This window comes from Palaemon carinicauda, chromosome 9 (genome assembly GCF_036898095.1).
Source record: "Palaemon carinicauda isolate YSFRI2023 chromosome 9, ASM3689809v2, whole genome shotgun sequence".
In the NCBI taxonomy this organism is placed as follows: Eukaryota; Metazoa; Arthropoda; class Malacostraca; order Decapoda; family Palaemonidae; genus Palaemon; species Palaemon carinicauda.
The window spans coordinates 84,986,724-85,001,940 of NC_090733.1; the positions used below are offsets into that span (position 1 = coordinate 84,986,724).

At 34.4% G+C, this 15,217-nt stretch overlaps 2 protein-coding genes across 2 annotated transcripts; both read right to left on the reverse strand.

Moving 5' to 3' along the window:
* Window positions 1-188: 188 nt before the first annotated feature.
* LOC137646524 (uncharacterized) lies at window positions 189-2,978 on the reverse strand. The gene is made up of 2 exons (XM_068379630.1): window positions 1,124-2,978; window positions 189-718 (listed from the first exon to the last, which is right to left on the reverse strand). Exons 1-2 carry the CDS (start codon window positions 2,976-2,978, stop codon window positions 189-191), a joined length of 2,385 nt encoding a protein of 794 aa, XP_068235731.1.
* Window positions 2,979-3,399: 421 nt separating this feature from the next.
* Window positions 3,400-4,893, reverse strand: LOC137646525 (uncharacterized). Its single transcript, XM_068379632.1, has one exon. The coding sequence runs from the start codon at window positions 4,891-4,893 to the stop codon at window positions 3,400-3,402; it is 1,494 nt and encodes a 497-aa protein (XP_068235733.1).
* Between the last annotated feature and the right edge of the window lie 10,324 nt (window positions 4,894-15,217).

Sequence of the window (15,217 nt, forward strand, 5' to 3'; positions counted from 1 at the left end):
TTGTAACGAACACTAACATCTCTAACCTTGTGATCTCTGCTTGAATGGACTGATGTTACCTGAGCAAGTTTCCATTGTCCACGTATGGTGTTGCTGTCTTGTACTAATACGATATCACCAGGTTTAACATTCCTTTTGTCCACATGCCATTTTTGCCTTACCATTAAAGTTGGAAAGTAGTCTCTCTGTCACTTTTTCCAAAAACAGTCTACGATACGTTGCATGAATTCCAACCTATCCTTATATTTTTTATCTACAAATTTCATATCTGCTTGAATTTTACTACTTGCTCGGCCTAATATCAGGTCATTAGAACATAAATATGATCCAAGTTCACAGTCACTGCCTGGTTTTATACCAATCGGTCTGGAATTCAATAAATCAGCTACTTCAAAAAGCACTGTTTGCATTTCTCCGAATGTCAGTTTACTATCTCCAATAGAAATGAGTACAGCACGTTTAACAGATTTTATTAGTGCTTCACTACATCCATTCTGCCAAGGAGCGTCAGCAGACTTATTGAAAATCCACGTAGTACCACTGCTAGCACCATATTTTTGAAGCTTTGACTTGTCTAACCTGAGTTCCTTGCAAGCAGCAACTAATTGACTTCCCAAATCAGAAAGTATGGTCTTAGGATATCCTCTAATGGTTATAAATCTCTGGGAAACTGTCAAGAAACCTTTTGTGTCATAACTTTCTGCCAAATCTACATATACTGCTCGTGAAACAAGGCAATTGAATATTACTCCATAAGCTTTTCCATATGTTCTACGTTTTACCGTATCTCTAATAGTAATTGGGCCAAATAAGTCTAATTAAGTATGGTAGAAAGGAGGAGTAGGACGTAATCTTTCCTGGGCAACTTGACCCATCTTCTGAGCAACAGTTTCAGCACTTATTCTTTTACATGCGATACATTTATTCTTAATAAACTTTATTAGTCTTCTGGCACTAATAACCCAGTACTTACATTGTAATTTAGGTAAAGTAGTTTCGACTCCGCTGTGGTCACTATTATGCAAGTGCTGAATATATAACTTAATAAGATGACTATTTGACAGCATCAAAATAAATCTGTCTTGGTTCCAATTTTCCTTTAACCAATTTGCAATTCTCTCACCTACGAATATGATACCGTTGTCTATACTTGGACCTAAACGACGGTAGGCCTTCCTCCAATCAGATTGTAACTTGCTTTGTTCTATCTGTATCAAATACATTTCTGCTTCATGCACTAATTCAGGAGTTGGGAAGCATGCTATAGCCTTTAATGACTTAACTTTAAATGCTGCAATAACTCTTGCAGTAACTCTCAGTAATTTTGTGTAACTGCTAAACCGACTCATGTTAATCACACTAGTCTTTTCTTCATCAAAGCTTTTCTGTCTACAAGTCAAAACAATACCAACCTTATCAGGAACTTCATCGTTGCAAGACTGACTTATAGGCCAAGTATCAAATGGGCGCGACATAAAGGCTGGTCCCTTTTGCCACATAGAATTTTCAAGCAAAACGTTAGGAGGACATGGTCTAGTGGTAAAATCTGCTGGATTGTTCTTACTATTAACCCACCACCATTCAGTAGGGTCTGTTCTAGACTGAATTTCTGCCACCCTGTTGGCTACAAAGGTAATAAATCCATAAGATTCTTTCTGAATCTGTGCTCTTACAATTGATGAGTCAACAATATGTATAATAGATTTGAATTTCCAATCACTTTGTTTCACAATTATATCTCTCAATCTACATGACAGTACGGCACCACATAACTCTAATCTAGGTATTGTCAATTTTTTGGTGGGAGCAATTCTATTCTTAGCAAGGATCAATTGCGATACATAAGAATCCCCTTCTAGGCCCCACCTTACATAAGCACATGCACCATATGCAACTGAACTGCCGTCTGAAAATATAACTAGCATTGGATCCCCTTTTGCATCTAGGGGTTTTACACATCTCGCATATGACAAAAACTCCAACTCTCGCATATCAATAAAAAATTTACTCCACTTCTCTCTCATTTCGTCAGACATGGGATCGTCCCAGTCACATCTATTGCCTTCTGAGCGACTAATTGTGATTAGCTCTCTCATTAAGACTTTTGCATTCAAAGTGAAGGGGATGATAAGTCCTAAAGGGTCATAAATCGTAGATACTTGACTAAGTACCATTCTCTTTGTTAAGTCTTTAGGTATTATCCGATTGGATGTATTTATGTCTATTCCATTTTCGAAAATTCTTTTCTTGGATCTATTAAAGTCCACCTTAATCTTGAAGAAGAATATATCTTTTCTAGGAATCCAGTGTAAACTAAGAACCTTTTCCTCACCAGGATATAACAATTTTAATTCCTTGTCTAAAGTTTCATTGTTAGACATAATCCAATGTTTGATTTTGAAACCACCCTCATTTAGCACCAAATTCATATTACCCATAAGCTTTTTAGCTTTATTTACATCTTCACAACTAAAAATAATATCATCTACATATGTATTCCTATCTATAATGTTCTTGATCTCCGGAAATTCATTCTCCTTAATTGAAGCAGTTTTCTTGAGAGCTGTTATAGCAATGACACCGCTAGGTCTGTCTCCAAAACCCACAGCTGTAAGTACATGGTGGTTTGGGGGTCTACTATAATCTGCATCTCGCCATACGAACCTGTGGGTGTGCTGCTCTAATTCTTTCAATCTTGCTGCATTATACATTTTGGATATATCCCCTATGACTGCAACATTGTCCTGACGGAATCTTAATAAAATCCCCACTAGGTCATTCAATAAATCGGGTCCTTTTGCCCAATAATCATTAAGTGTGTGGCCCTTGTAATCTGCTGAAGAATTGAACACTATTCTGACTGGGGTTGAGGTTGAATTTTCTTTTAATACTTCATGATGGTGAATATAGTGTATAGGACCATCATATTCCCTCATTTCCTTCCAAGATAATTTTCTTGCAACGCCTCTACTCAACATGTCTTTTATTTGATCATTATACAGTTGTGTATATTTATAACCTATCTTAGTTAATCGCTTCTCTGTTGATTTCATTCATGCAATAGCTACCGCCACATTATCAGGCAATTCATTAGTGTCCCTAATCCAGGGATATTTAACAGTCCAATATTTTTCCTCACAGTTATATTCTAAGCCCTTTGAAATCATGTCTAACTCCTTTTCTTCTTTAATTGTATAACTTTTATCACCTAATGTACATGATCCACATTTGCATGCTCCACATTTCGGTATACAGTATGTGCCCAAGCTTTCAATGTTGAAAAATTTATCTAAATCCATCCTTAAAAAATCATTATTGTTAACATTAATTTCCTCTACTTCAACCACACTAGAAATTTGATTAACTTTGACATTGAAACTATTGTTCGAAGATTCAAACTTAATCGATGGATGGGAGCCTCTTATGCAAAACGTTAGGAGGACATGGTCTAGTGGTAAAATCTGCTGGATTGTTCTTACTATTAACCCACCACCATTCAGTAGGGTCTGTTCTAGACTGAATTTCTGCCACCCTGTTGGCTACAAAGGTAATAAATCCATAAGATTCTTTCTGAATCTGTGCTCTTACAATTGATGAGTCAACAATATGTATAATAGATTTGAATTTCCAATCACTTTGTTTCACAATTATATCTCTCAATCTACATGACAGTACGGCACCACATAACTCTAATCTAGGTATTGTCAATTTTTTGGTGGGAGCAATTCTATTCTTAGCAAGGATCAATTGCGATACATAAGAATCCCCTTCTAGGCCCCACCTTACATAAGCACATGCACCATATGCAACTGAACTGCCGTCTGAAAATATAACTAGCATTGGATCCCCTTTTGCATCTAGGGGTTTTACACATCTCACATATGACAAAAACTCCAACTCTCGCATATCAATAAAAAATTTACTCCACTTCTCTCTCATTTCGTCAGACATGGGATCGTCCCAGTCACATCTATTGCCTTCCGAGCGACTAATTGTGATTAGCTCTCTCATTAAGACTTTTGCATTCAAAGTGAAGGGGATGATAAGTCCTAAAGGGTCATAAATCGTAGATACTTGACTAAGTACCATTCTCTTTGTTAAGTCTTTAGGTATTATCCGATTGGATGTATTTATGTCTATTCCATTTTCGAAAATTCTTTTCTTGGATCTATTAAAGTCCACCTTAATCTTGAAGAAGAATATATCTTTTCTAGGAATCCAGTGTAAACTAAGAACCTTTTCCTCACCAGGATATAACAATTTTAATTCCTTGTCTAAAGTTTCATTGTTAGACATAATCCAATGTTTGATTTTGAAACCACCCTCATTTAGCACCAAATTCATATTACCCATAAGCTTTTTAGCTTTATTTACATCTTCACAACTAAAAATAATATCATCTACATATGTATTCCTATCTATAATGTTCTTGATCTCCGGAAATTCATTCTCCTTAATTGAAGCAGTTTTCTTGAGAGCTGTTATAGCAATGACACCGCTAGGTCTGTCTCCAAAACCCACAGCTGTAAGTACATGGTGGTTTGGGGGTCTACTATAATCTGCATCTCGCCATACGAACCTGTGGGTGTGCTGCTCTAATTCTTTCAATCTTGCTGCATTATACATTTTGGATATATCCCCTATGACTGCAACATTGTCCTGACGGAATCTTAATAAAATCCCCACTAGGTCATTCAATAAATCGGGTCCTTTTGCCCAATAATCATTAAGTGTGTGGCCCTTGTAATCTGCTGAAGAATTGAACACTATTCTGACTGGGGTTGAGGTTGAATTTTCTTTTAATACTTCATGATGGTGAATATAGTGTATAGGACCATCATATTCCCTCATTTCCTTCCAAGATAATTTTCTTGCAACGCCTCTACTCAACATGTCTTTTATTTGATCATTATACAGTTGTGTATATTTATAACCTATCTTAGTTAATCGCTTCTCTGTTGATTTCATTCATGCAATAGCTACCGCCACATTATCAGGCAATTCATTAGTGTCCCTAATCCAGGGATATTTAACAGTCCAATATTTTTCCTCACAGTTATATTCTAAGCCCTTTGAAATCATGTCTAACTCCTTTTCTTCTTTAATTGTATAACTTTTATCACCTAATGTACATGATCCACATTTGCATGCTCCACATTTCGGTATACAGTATGTGCCCAAGCTTTCAATGTTGAAAAATTTATCTAAATCCATCCTTAAAAAATCATTATTGTTAACATTAATTTCCTCTACTTCAACCACACTAGAAATTTGATTAACTTTGACATTGAAACTATTGTTCGAAGATTCAAACTTAATCGATGGATGGGAGCCTCTTATGCAATATCCGAACATGTTTTGCATCAATTGTAAATTCCCAACAGACTGTTTGACTTGTGGCATAAGTGTACACCAATCGGATCCTACTAACAACTCTATTTCACCAAATGGGCGTTCCACATCAGAAAGACGGATATCATCAAACAAAAGAACGATATTTGTCAGGTCTACCTTACATGCCTCAGATGTTATCTCTTCTATGCCGTAAGCCGTGATATACCAGTGTTTACCTTCAAGATCAGTCACTTTGATTACATATTCTTTACTCTTTATAAGTTCTACCTTTCTTCCTACCTTAGTGATAGTTAATTCAATGTCTCTACCATCCAAACCTAGTTTATAAGCAGTAGCAAATGTTATTAGTGTTATATCACTTCCAGGGTCCAACAACGTATTCAAAGGTGTGCCATTGCTGTATAATTTACTAATCATTAGCAGTGCTTTGTCTCTTACTAAATATTTGGATTTGACGGAAAGAGTAGTACTGTACATCAGACCCTCTGAAAATCCTCCATGAAGTAATGGATGATGATATTTTCCACATCTTTGACCTTCCGTTATTACATTACAAGTATTCTTGAGACGGCAAAAATTTTATATATGACCAGCTTTCAGACATTTGAAACATGCTCGCCTTTTCCTTACAGTTTCAAACTTCTCAAAATTACCTAGATTGCCAAATACTGAACACCTTCCCGTGTTATGAGTGCCTTTTTCGTGTAATAAGCACTTCCCAGTTTGCAAAGTATCATTATCCTTACACAAATTAGTGACTATTTGAGTTAGCTGATCTACACGTTGGAGTAATTCATTATGTTTTTCTGGAATACCCTTAATGGATGCTATCATATCTTCTTCATTAACTTGACCTGATATATTATGACAAATCCTAGAACTCGAACATGTCCTGATATCTGAACTCATATATTCCAGTACCCTTTTTTCTTTAAGCAGGAACGCCATAAGATGTTTAAACAATTCAGTGGAGCTTCTATGTTCTTCTGCTATTTGTACCCACTCACGTTTTTGTGTAATAGGGAGTAACCTTTCTATGTAGCTTACTGTGTTAGCGGTATTCATTTCCCCTTCAAGGTCCATCTTCTGTAAGTCTAACCAACACCTCTCAACTCTCTCTACCATTTTGACAAACGCTCTATTATCACCATCATTAACAGGCTTGATCGATTTTAAGTCTGAAAGTACTGCATCAACTAATTTGCGGTTATACCCATACCTTAAATCTAACCTACTGAGCATTTCATCATAGTCATTTTCAATACCTCTGACAGTATTTAATGCTTCACCACTTAAACATGACCTCGGTGCATAGGGATCCTTTCCAAAACTATGTACCATTAATCTTTTATAATCATCTCTAAAATTCGGAAAATCTCTAATGTCTCCACTAAACTGAGGGGGTTGCAAAGCCTTCACCTTAACACTTCTAACACTAGAGTCCTGTACCACATGAATATTTTTTTTGTATTTAAACATTATCTGGACTTTCCTTCTTTCCAAACTATCAATATATTCGTCGCACTCAATTAAATGTTCCTCTATGGCACCAACCTTAATGAAGATGGAGACATACCTCTCATGACAAACTTCAACCTTATCAAAAGCTTTACAGACTTCTTCATAAACCTCAGTCAGCGCTGTTGAAGCACTAGCTTGTCCAACAGTGTCCTCGAATATGTTGCATTTTCTCGTGAAGGTCCTCTTGGCCTGTGCTCGGTCATTTTTAGCTTGCTGCATTTCTCCCTCCATAATAACAGAGTTCCAAAATGTGTTGAAATGTTGGATGTGCAGTGAAAGCCACGAAAGATGTTGCAATGCTTTTTTTTATTAATGCGTTTCAACCTGAAACATAATTAATTCAAAATCCTAAATAAATATTAAGTGAAAAAACTAAAAATCACAAAACTTTTCTTGGAAAGTACAAACTATAACGAGATAATTAAGTAATTCAAATAAACTTGAAGCATAAACATATATAGCAATGAAAAACATTAAACAAAGATAGCAGTAAATTACGTGAACATAAATAGAACAATTATCCATTACTAATAATTACAAAGTTAACTTAACATTATAAACTCACAAACATATTGAACTGAAACAAGAAAGGTAGTAAACTAGGTAGTTACTACCAAGCATTACCACGCAATTACTCTAAGAATAACACCACACAGGAAACAATTATTTAATATATTATAATAAAGTTAAGTACTAACACATTTTCTCTCCAAGCCTTTCACTGGACACCAATAATCCGTCCCCATTTCCTCTAAACACAAGGAAGCAATAACCCTTCCGGAGAGTGGGTGTGTCTCGGACGGCAACTGTTTGTAAAAGGACAACCGTCTTGAATACACCCGTCTCAACTGAACTCCGTTACCCAGACTCGGCAACGCAACACAAGAAATCCACAGAAATGCAGTCCCTTAAATTACAAATATTTTAGTCTTGACCATACTAAAGATTTTACAATCAAAATACAACATTTATAACAATTTATGACATTTTAGATAATAAACAATAGATAAATATATAAATAACTATCGTCCCAGACGATACAATATATATATATATATATATATATATATATATATATATATATATATATATATATATATATATATATATAGATAGATAGATAGATAGATACACACTATTATGAATGTATGTATCTTTGCTAGTTTGTATAGTAGAGAGATATATGAAAACTTCCCTGAACAAACAGTACACAATCCCAAATAACCTGTCACTTTGCTCTTTTGTAAAGTAAATAATTATAAATTAAAAAAATATTAGAAAATGGATTAATTACCACAAAGGGTTACTTTCAAATCCATATGAGTAATACTAATGAACATATTAATCTTTAATTACAGAAACCAATGAATTTTGGCTATCTCTAATTAATACGTTGCAATCCAATCTTTGTCAAAGCTTCTGAACGGCTTTGTACCCTTTGATATTATTATTATTATTATTATTATTATTATTATTATTATTATTATTATTTGCTAAGCTACAACCTTAATTGGAAAACCAGGATTCTATATGCCATAGGTCTGCAACAGAGAAAAAATAGCCCCGTGAAGAAAGGAAACATGGAAGTAATGAACAATCAAAATAAAATATTATAAGAATAGCAAGAACAGTAAAATTAATCTTTCATATATAGATTATAAAAACTTCAAACAACAAAAGGAAGAGGAGTGAGATAAGCATAGTGTGCCCAAGTATTCTCTCAAGCAAGAGACCATGGCACAGAGGCTATGGCAAAACCCAAAACTAGAGAATATATCAATAGATATCACAGGTAGTAGGTTCTCCATGCACCAGCCAGCCGTTGATATATTACCGATAGAGAGTTATTGGGTCCTTTGCCTGGCCAGACAGTACTACAGTGCATCCCCCTCTCTGGTTACGGCCCATTTCATCTTTACCAACACAAACAGAATAGTCTGGCCTATTCTTTCCACATTCTCCTCTTTCTTCATACACTTGACAACACAGATTACCAAACAATTCTTCTTCTCCCAAGAAGTAAACTACTGCACTGTTATTGTTCAGAAGCTACTTTCCTCTTGGTGAGGGAAGAAGAGACTCTTTAGCCATGGTAAGCAGCTCTTCTAGGGAAAGGACAATCCAAAATCAAACCATTGTTCTCTAGTCTTGGCAATGCCATAACTTCTTTACCATGGTCTTCCACTATCTTAAGTTGGAGTTCTCTCGCTTGAGGGTACACTCGGGCACACTATTCTATCTTGTTTCTCTTCCTCGTGTTATTCTGAAGTTTTTATCCTCCTGTTATTTTCAAGTTTTTAAATTTATAAATGAAAGATGTATTTTAATGTTGTTATTGTTCTTAAACTTCTTGTTGTTCTTCCTTATTTCCTTTCCTCACTGGGCTATTTTCCCTTTTGGAGCCATTGGGCTTATAGCATCCTGCTTTTCCAAGTAGGGTTGCAGCTTAACAAGTAATAATAATAATAATAATAATAATAATAATAATAATAATAATAATAATAATAATAATAATAGTAATTTGATAATTCATGGAAATATATGCATATCATAAATCACAAATAGAATATAAATAATATAGTAAGAATACTCTTATATTAAGTTTGGAGATCTTTTTGGTGCTAAAAAAGATGGAAAAGTGAGTTCCAAATGAAATTTGCATTACACCTTTTTGTGAACGGGACTTGTGTGTAGTCAAATTAAGTTTGTTCTTAGTGTAGTATACGTGAAAAATAATCTTAGATACTTGGAAAAAAATTGTAAGTTCCTCAATTCTCAAAGCTAATCTAGTTTTATTCCCATTGAGCGTAGCGAGACTGTCTTTGCAATGTTTGCTTCATTTACTGTGTCTGTATTTCTGACTGTGTCTGTCTCAGTGTCTTTCCCCTCCTCTGTGTGCGTCTGTCTGTCCGTCAGTGTCTCCGTGTCTTTGTTTGTCCCCGTGTCTCTGTGTCTATCCTAGGTTTTCTTTGTATGTCTATCTCGGTCTCGCTGTGTGTTGTCTGTCTCCCCGAGTCTTCGACTGTCCCTGTGTCTTTATCTCTGAGTCTGTGTATCTATCCTAAGTTCTCTCTCTCTCTCTCTCTCTCTCTCTCTCTCTCTCTCTCTCTCTCTCTCTCTCTCTCTCATCCATAAAGAACAGCTTGATCTTTCCTCTGAAAAAACAAATTGATTCAATTATGTTAGACTTTTCCTTTCGATTGCCAATTTTATCCAAAAAGTTATTTGGTCCTAATTAGGAAGTGCTTAGCTTTTCTCGTTTACGTATTCTGAAAGAAGTTATCTTTTCCGTTGGCTTCTAATTAGGCAAAGGCCACAAATTATTTCTCCGAGGCGTATTTCTGTATTTTACAAGTGTAGCTCAGTTCAAAGAAAAGTGTGTGAAGATTATAATATAACAAATAGAATCTTAATGACTTCTTTACATTTGAAACGACAAACTTCTTTGAAAATGTTTGCTTTTATCAGATAATTATTTCTTATAATTGTGATGTTTTATTGTAAAATCAATGAATGATATACATACACACACACACACACACACACACATATATATATATATATATATATATATATATATATATATATATATATATATATATATATATATATTTATATATATATATACATATATATATATATATATATATATATATATATATATATATATATATATATAAATATATATATATATATATATATATATATATATATATATATATATATATATATAAATATATATATATATATATATATATATATATATATATATATATATATATATATATATATATATTATATATATACACGTATATATAAATATATATATATATATATATATATATATATATATATATATATATATATATATATATATATATATATACATATATGGTACAAGAAAAAAAACCACTACAAACTTATTAAAGTTTTTTCCGGGCATTCTTTTTGTCTTAAAACTAATAAGGATTTATTATCTTATTTACTTAACTAAAATAATGTCAGTGTAGCTTTTAATATGCTTGGGGTTAAAGAGACTGAACAGCCATGCCTATCTATATTTAATAACAGTAATCATTTTCACTATAATTTTGAATTAGCTCGTTTTTCCAATATAATTTCAGTTCATTATCAAATTTTTTTTTTCTTTCATTAAGAGCAAGGAGCCACTATCTAAAGAGACAAAGGGAGATGTAAAAAACCCATAGAAATAACTTTAATGATAATTTATATGAAGATTGAATTAAAAAATAAACAAGTGATAACTGATATGAGCTCATTGAAACTTTCTTAAATTTAACAGCAAGAAATATTGTCGTAAGTTTTTGGTAGATTTATTATTGCCTCCGCCAAAGACGTATTGCGATCGAGTGTGTTTATTTATTTGTGTCAGTGGACAGGATTACGTCAAAACTACTTGGCGGATTTTGACGAAACTTTCACCAAAGATAGACCTTAGGATATGGACAACCCCAATTATTTTGGAGCTGATCCGGATCCGGATTCTAGATAAGCATTTGCATTTTCCGTGTGTCTATGGACAGGATTAAGTCAAACTATAAGACGGATTTTGACGAATTTTTTTACCACATAAATATATTAGGCTATGGGTGACACTTTTAAATTTTGGAGATGATCCAGATCCGAATTTGCATTTTCACCATTTTCTTCAAGAACTTCAAAATTACTAAATGGATATGGATGAAATTTTCACAAGTAGATCTTAGGTAACGGACGACCACCCTATCAAATATTGATGATGATCTTGACCCGGACTCTAGATCTGGATTTGCCTTTTTTGCCATTTAGAAAAAAAAAAAAAATTGACGGATTTAGATGAAATTTCCACCAAAGATAGACGTTAGGCCATGGACGGCTCCATTAACCTTTGGCATAGGTTAGATATCTCTAATTACTCTTATTATTATTATCATTAACTTAGCTGCAACCTTAGATGTTAAAGCAAGATGCTGGAATCCCAAAGCCTTCAACAGGAAAAAATATAGACTAGTGGGTAAAGGGAACACGGAAATAAATATTTATATACTAGTGTACACGACCTGTCAAAAATTACTGCTAATTATTTAGATAAATATGTGCACACATGTACACGCCTCTTACCTTTTACCCCTTATCCGAGGGACGGGGAGAGATAAGTGTGACCGGAAGTAATATATATATATATATATATATATATATATATATATATATATATATATATATATATATATATATATACATATATATATACATAATATAGATATTTATATATATATATATATCATAGATATGTATATATATATATATATATATATATATATATATATATATATATATATATACATATATATAGATATATATATATATATATATATATATATATATATATATATATATATATATATATATCCAGACACTTGCTCTCTATTATATAGAAGAAATTTTATCATTGTACGAGGAAAACTCAGGTTATGACATTTTCCATGCTTTCAAACTTTATGTTACTTCAGATTTCTAAGAACCATCTTCAAAAATTATCGTATAGATACTTGGTTTCCTGGAAACTCCGAAGAGCAAAACAGTTTATTCGTCTATAGTCTTACCCCTTTATCTTTTCCCCTAAGCTTGACATAAAAGCATATAGGTTTAAAGGTCACTCGTGAATGAAATAGGCAAGGGACAGTGACAATGCCCTAGAGACTGATCATATAAACATATGATCAGCGCCCAAGCTCCCTGTCCACCAGGGAGGGCCAGGTAATGGCTGCTGATGACTCCATAGGTAGACCTATTGGCTCCACCAAAGAAGCCCACAGCCTTAGCTCATAAGGATGGTGAAGGCACAAACACTGCAAGAAACTACTGAGCTTGAGTGGGACTCGAACACCAGTCCAACAGACTGCGAGGCAGGAACCTTTCCACCATAATCCTCTCTCTTTCCTATTGAATGACCTCATCGTTGAATTTCTATTAATTTGTTAAATAAAAACCGATATTCGTATAATCGAGGAATATCATTAAGCCTATCTCAGGAATATGCTTGAGTTACTATGACAAAGAATGGAACGTGCCTTATCAAGTGGGAATTTTAACGAACTCCAAGACCTCTTTAATCTTAAGACCTTGAGGGTTCGGTTGTTTGTCTATCAAATAAAGGGGAAATTACAAGTTTCACAAAAAAGAGAAAGTATCACCGACTCGGCAAACATTTCGTTACCTTATATAAAATCACCTACTTTCTACAAAAAACAAAAAATATTTCTTTCACACCTACCAAAATGGACACACTTCGTACTTTTTTTTGTACTCGTTGAAATATAAATTTCCTTAAATATTGTCAAAGCACAGGGCCTTAACTAGTCATTATATTTTGTTTACCAATAACAAAATCGAATGTCAATTCTCAGAATTAGGCCTCTGCTTGGGTCAAATTAAAGGTAGCAGGTTGGCCAGGGCACCAGCCACCGATTGAGATACTGCTGCTAGAGTGTTATTGGGTCCTTTGACTGGCCAGACAGTACTACATGGGATCCATCTCTCTAGTTAAAGCTTAATTTTCCTTTGCCTTCACATACACAGAATAGTCTGGCCTATTCTTTACACAGTCTCCTGTGTCCTCATACACTTGATAACTCTGAGATTACCAAACAATTCTCCACAGCAGAGATTAACTACTGCACTATAATTGATCAGTGGCTACTCTCTTCTTTGTAAGGGTAGAAGAGTCTCTAGCTAAGGTAAGCAACTCTTCTGGGAAAAGGACACTCCAAAATCAAGCCAGCGTTCTCTAATCTTGGGTAGTGCAATAGGCTCTGTACCATAGTCTTCCAGTCTTGGGTTAGATTTCTCTTGACTGAGGGATGTCTGGTACTTTATCATGGAGGTTGTCTTTCCCTAATCTGTTTCTTCTTCGTTTCAAAACCATCCTTGTTGTCCTCCCTTCAGATGGAGGATAATTAGCCTTGCATGGTGTATCAGCTCCACTTTGTTGACCAGTTTTTCCGACTTTTTATTTATAGTCTATGGGTATTATCAAACATTTCATTTATATTTATGTACATTTAGTTTGAGTTATCATTTTTGTTAATTTTTAAGTGTGATTATCTTTTTTTATTACCATTAATTGAAATATATGACCAGTACGTCCTAGATTTCGCCACTGTCGTCTACTGTATTGCAATATTCGTGGTATTCATGAAAATATTCAAAACCTCAAAGTTGCGTCTAGACAGTATGATATTCTTTTGTGTTCAGAAACTTTGGTTTCTAATATGAGGCACTCATCTGAGCTCCTTATAACTGTTTAAATAAGCCAATAATTTTAAAACTGGATGCTATTCCTAGGGCCAGGGGGATGGCAGTGTATATTAGGACTTAGTACCCTGCTTCGCATAAGTCCTACTATGATTGTGGATGTCATGAGATTCAGGTAATAAAAGTTTATGGCAAGCATAACAACTACTTATGTTCGATCTACTAGAATCCAGATATGTATGATTCTATCTTTGTCTTCTTACCATTATGGCTAGGATACAAGAAGATGATAGAAAGGCCTGTTTTGTGTTTGATGGTGATTTCAATGTTCACCATAGGGAGTGGTTAAATTCTGTTTCTCCTACTGATCGTCATGGCTAAGGAGCTTTGGACTTTCTTATCGGGCTGCGAGTAAATCATAAGTTAAGGTACTCACAAGCTTAGTAACTGCTTGGACTTCTACACACAGACTCCCCTGGCGTTAAAACAAGTAAGGTTGGCTCTCCAGTAGAGACATCTGATCATACCTTGATTATTTAGTGATAAAAAATGAGCAGCCTGTACCTAATGTATCATACTCATGGAAGGTTTATATGAAATCTCAAGGAGACTGGAATGGCATTTTGAGTTAGTTTGGGCTTTAATTGCTCCCAATTGTATAATATTGTTGATCCTGTTGGTCCTTTGAATGGAAATCTAGTCAACCTAATTAATAAAAGTATCCCTTCTCGTGTGCTAAGGTACCGAGTGAAAGACAAACCAGGATTCAACGATAATTGCATGCATTTGGAGGAGCAGGAAGCCTATCATCTTTGGATGAATAACAGATCAGATTTGACTTGCTATAACTATACTCAGCTTAGAGCTTTTGCTTAGAGAGTTTATGCTTAAACTGGAAAGGAATACAGTTTTACCATAAAAGTTTCCCTTCCTGGTACAACCTATGAACATAAGTGGTGAGCCACCCTTAAATCTCCACTCTTTGGTGAAGATGCAACAGTTCTTCTTTTACCTAAATCGGATGGTGCTGTCACTCACTGTCAAAAGTAGAAAGGCAACCCTTTTGGCTACTGCGTTTGCCAGTAAG

Excerpts from the sequence above, each read along its gene's own strand:
- LOC137646524 (XM_068379630.1), bottom strand. The coding sequence starts at position 2,978 with ATGTTGAGTAGAGGCGTTGCAAGAAAATTATCTTGGAAGGAAATGAGG. Across the intron at positions 719-1,123 it reads CAACGGTATCATATTCGTAG|TATATGTAGATTTGGCAGAA; the intron begins GTGAGAGAATTG and ends TTTCACGAGCAG.
- LOC137646525 (XM_068379632.1), bottom strand. The coding sequence starts at position 4,893 with ATGTTGAGTAGAGGCGTTGCAAGAAAATTATCTTGGAAGGAAATGAGG.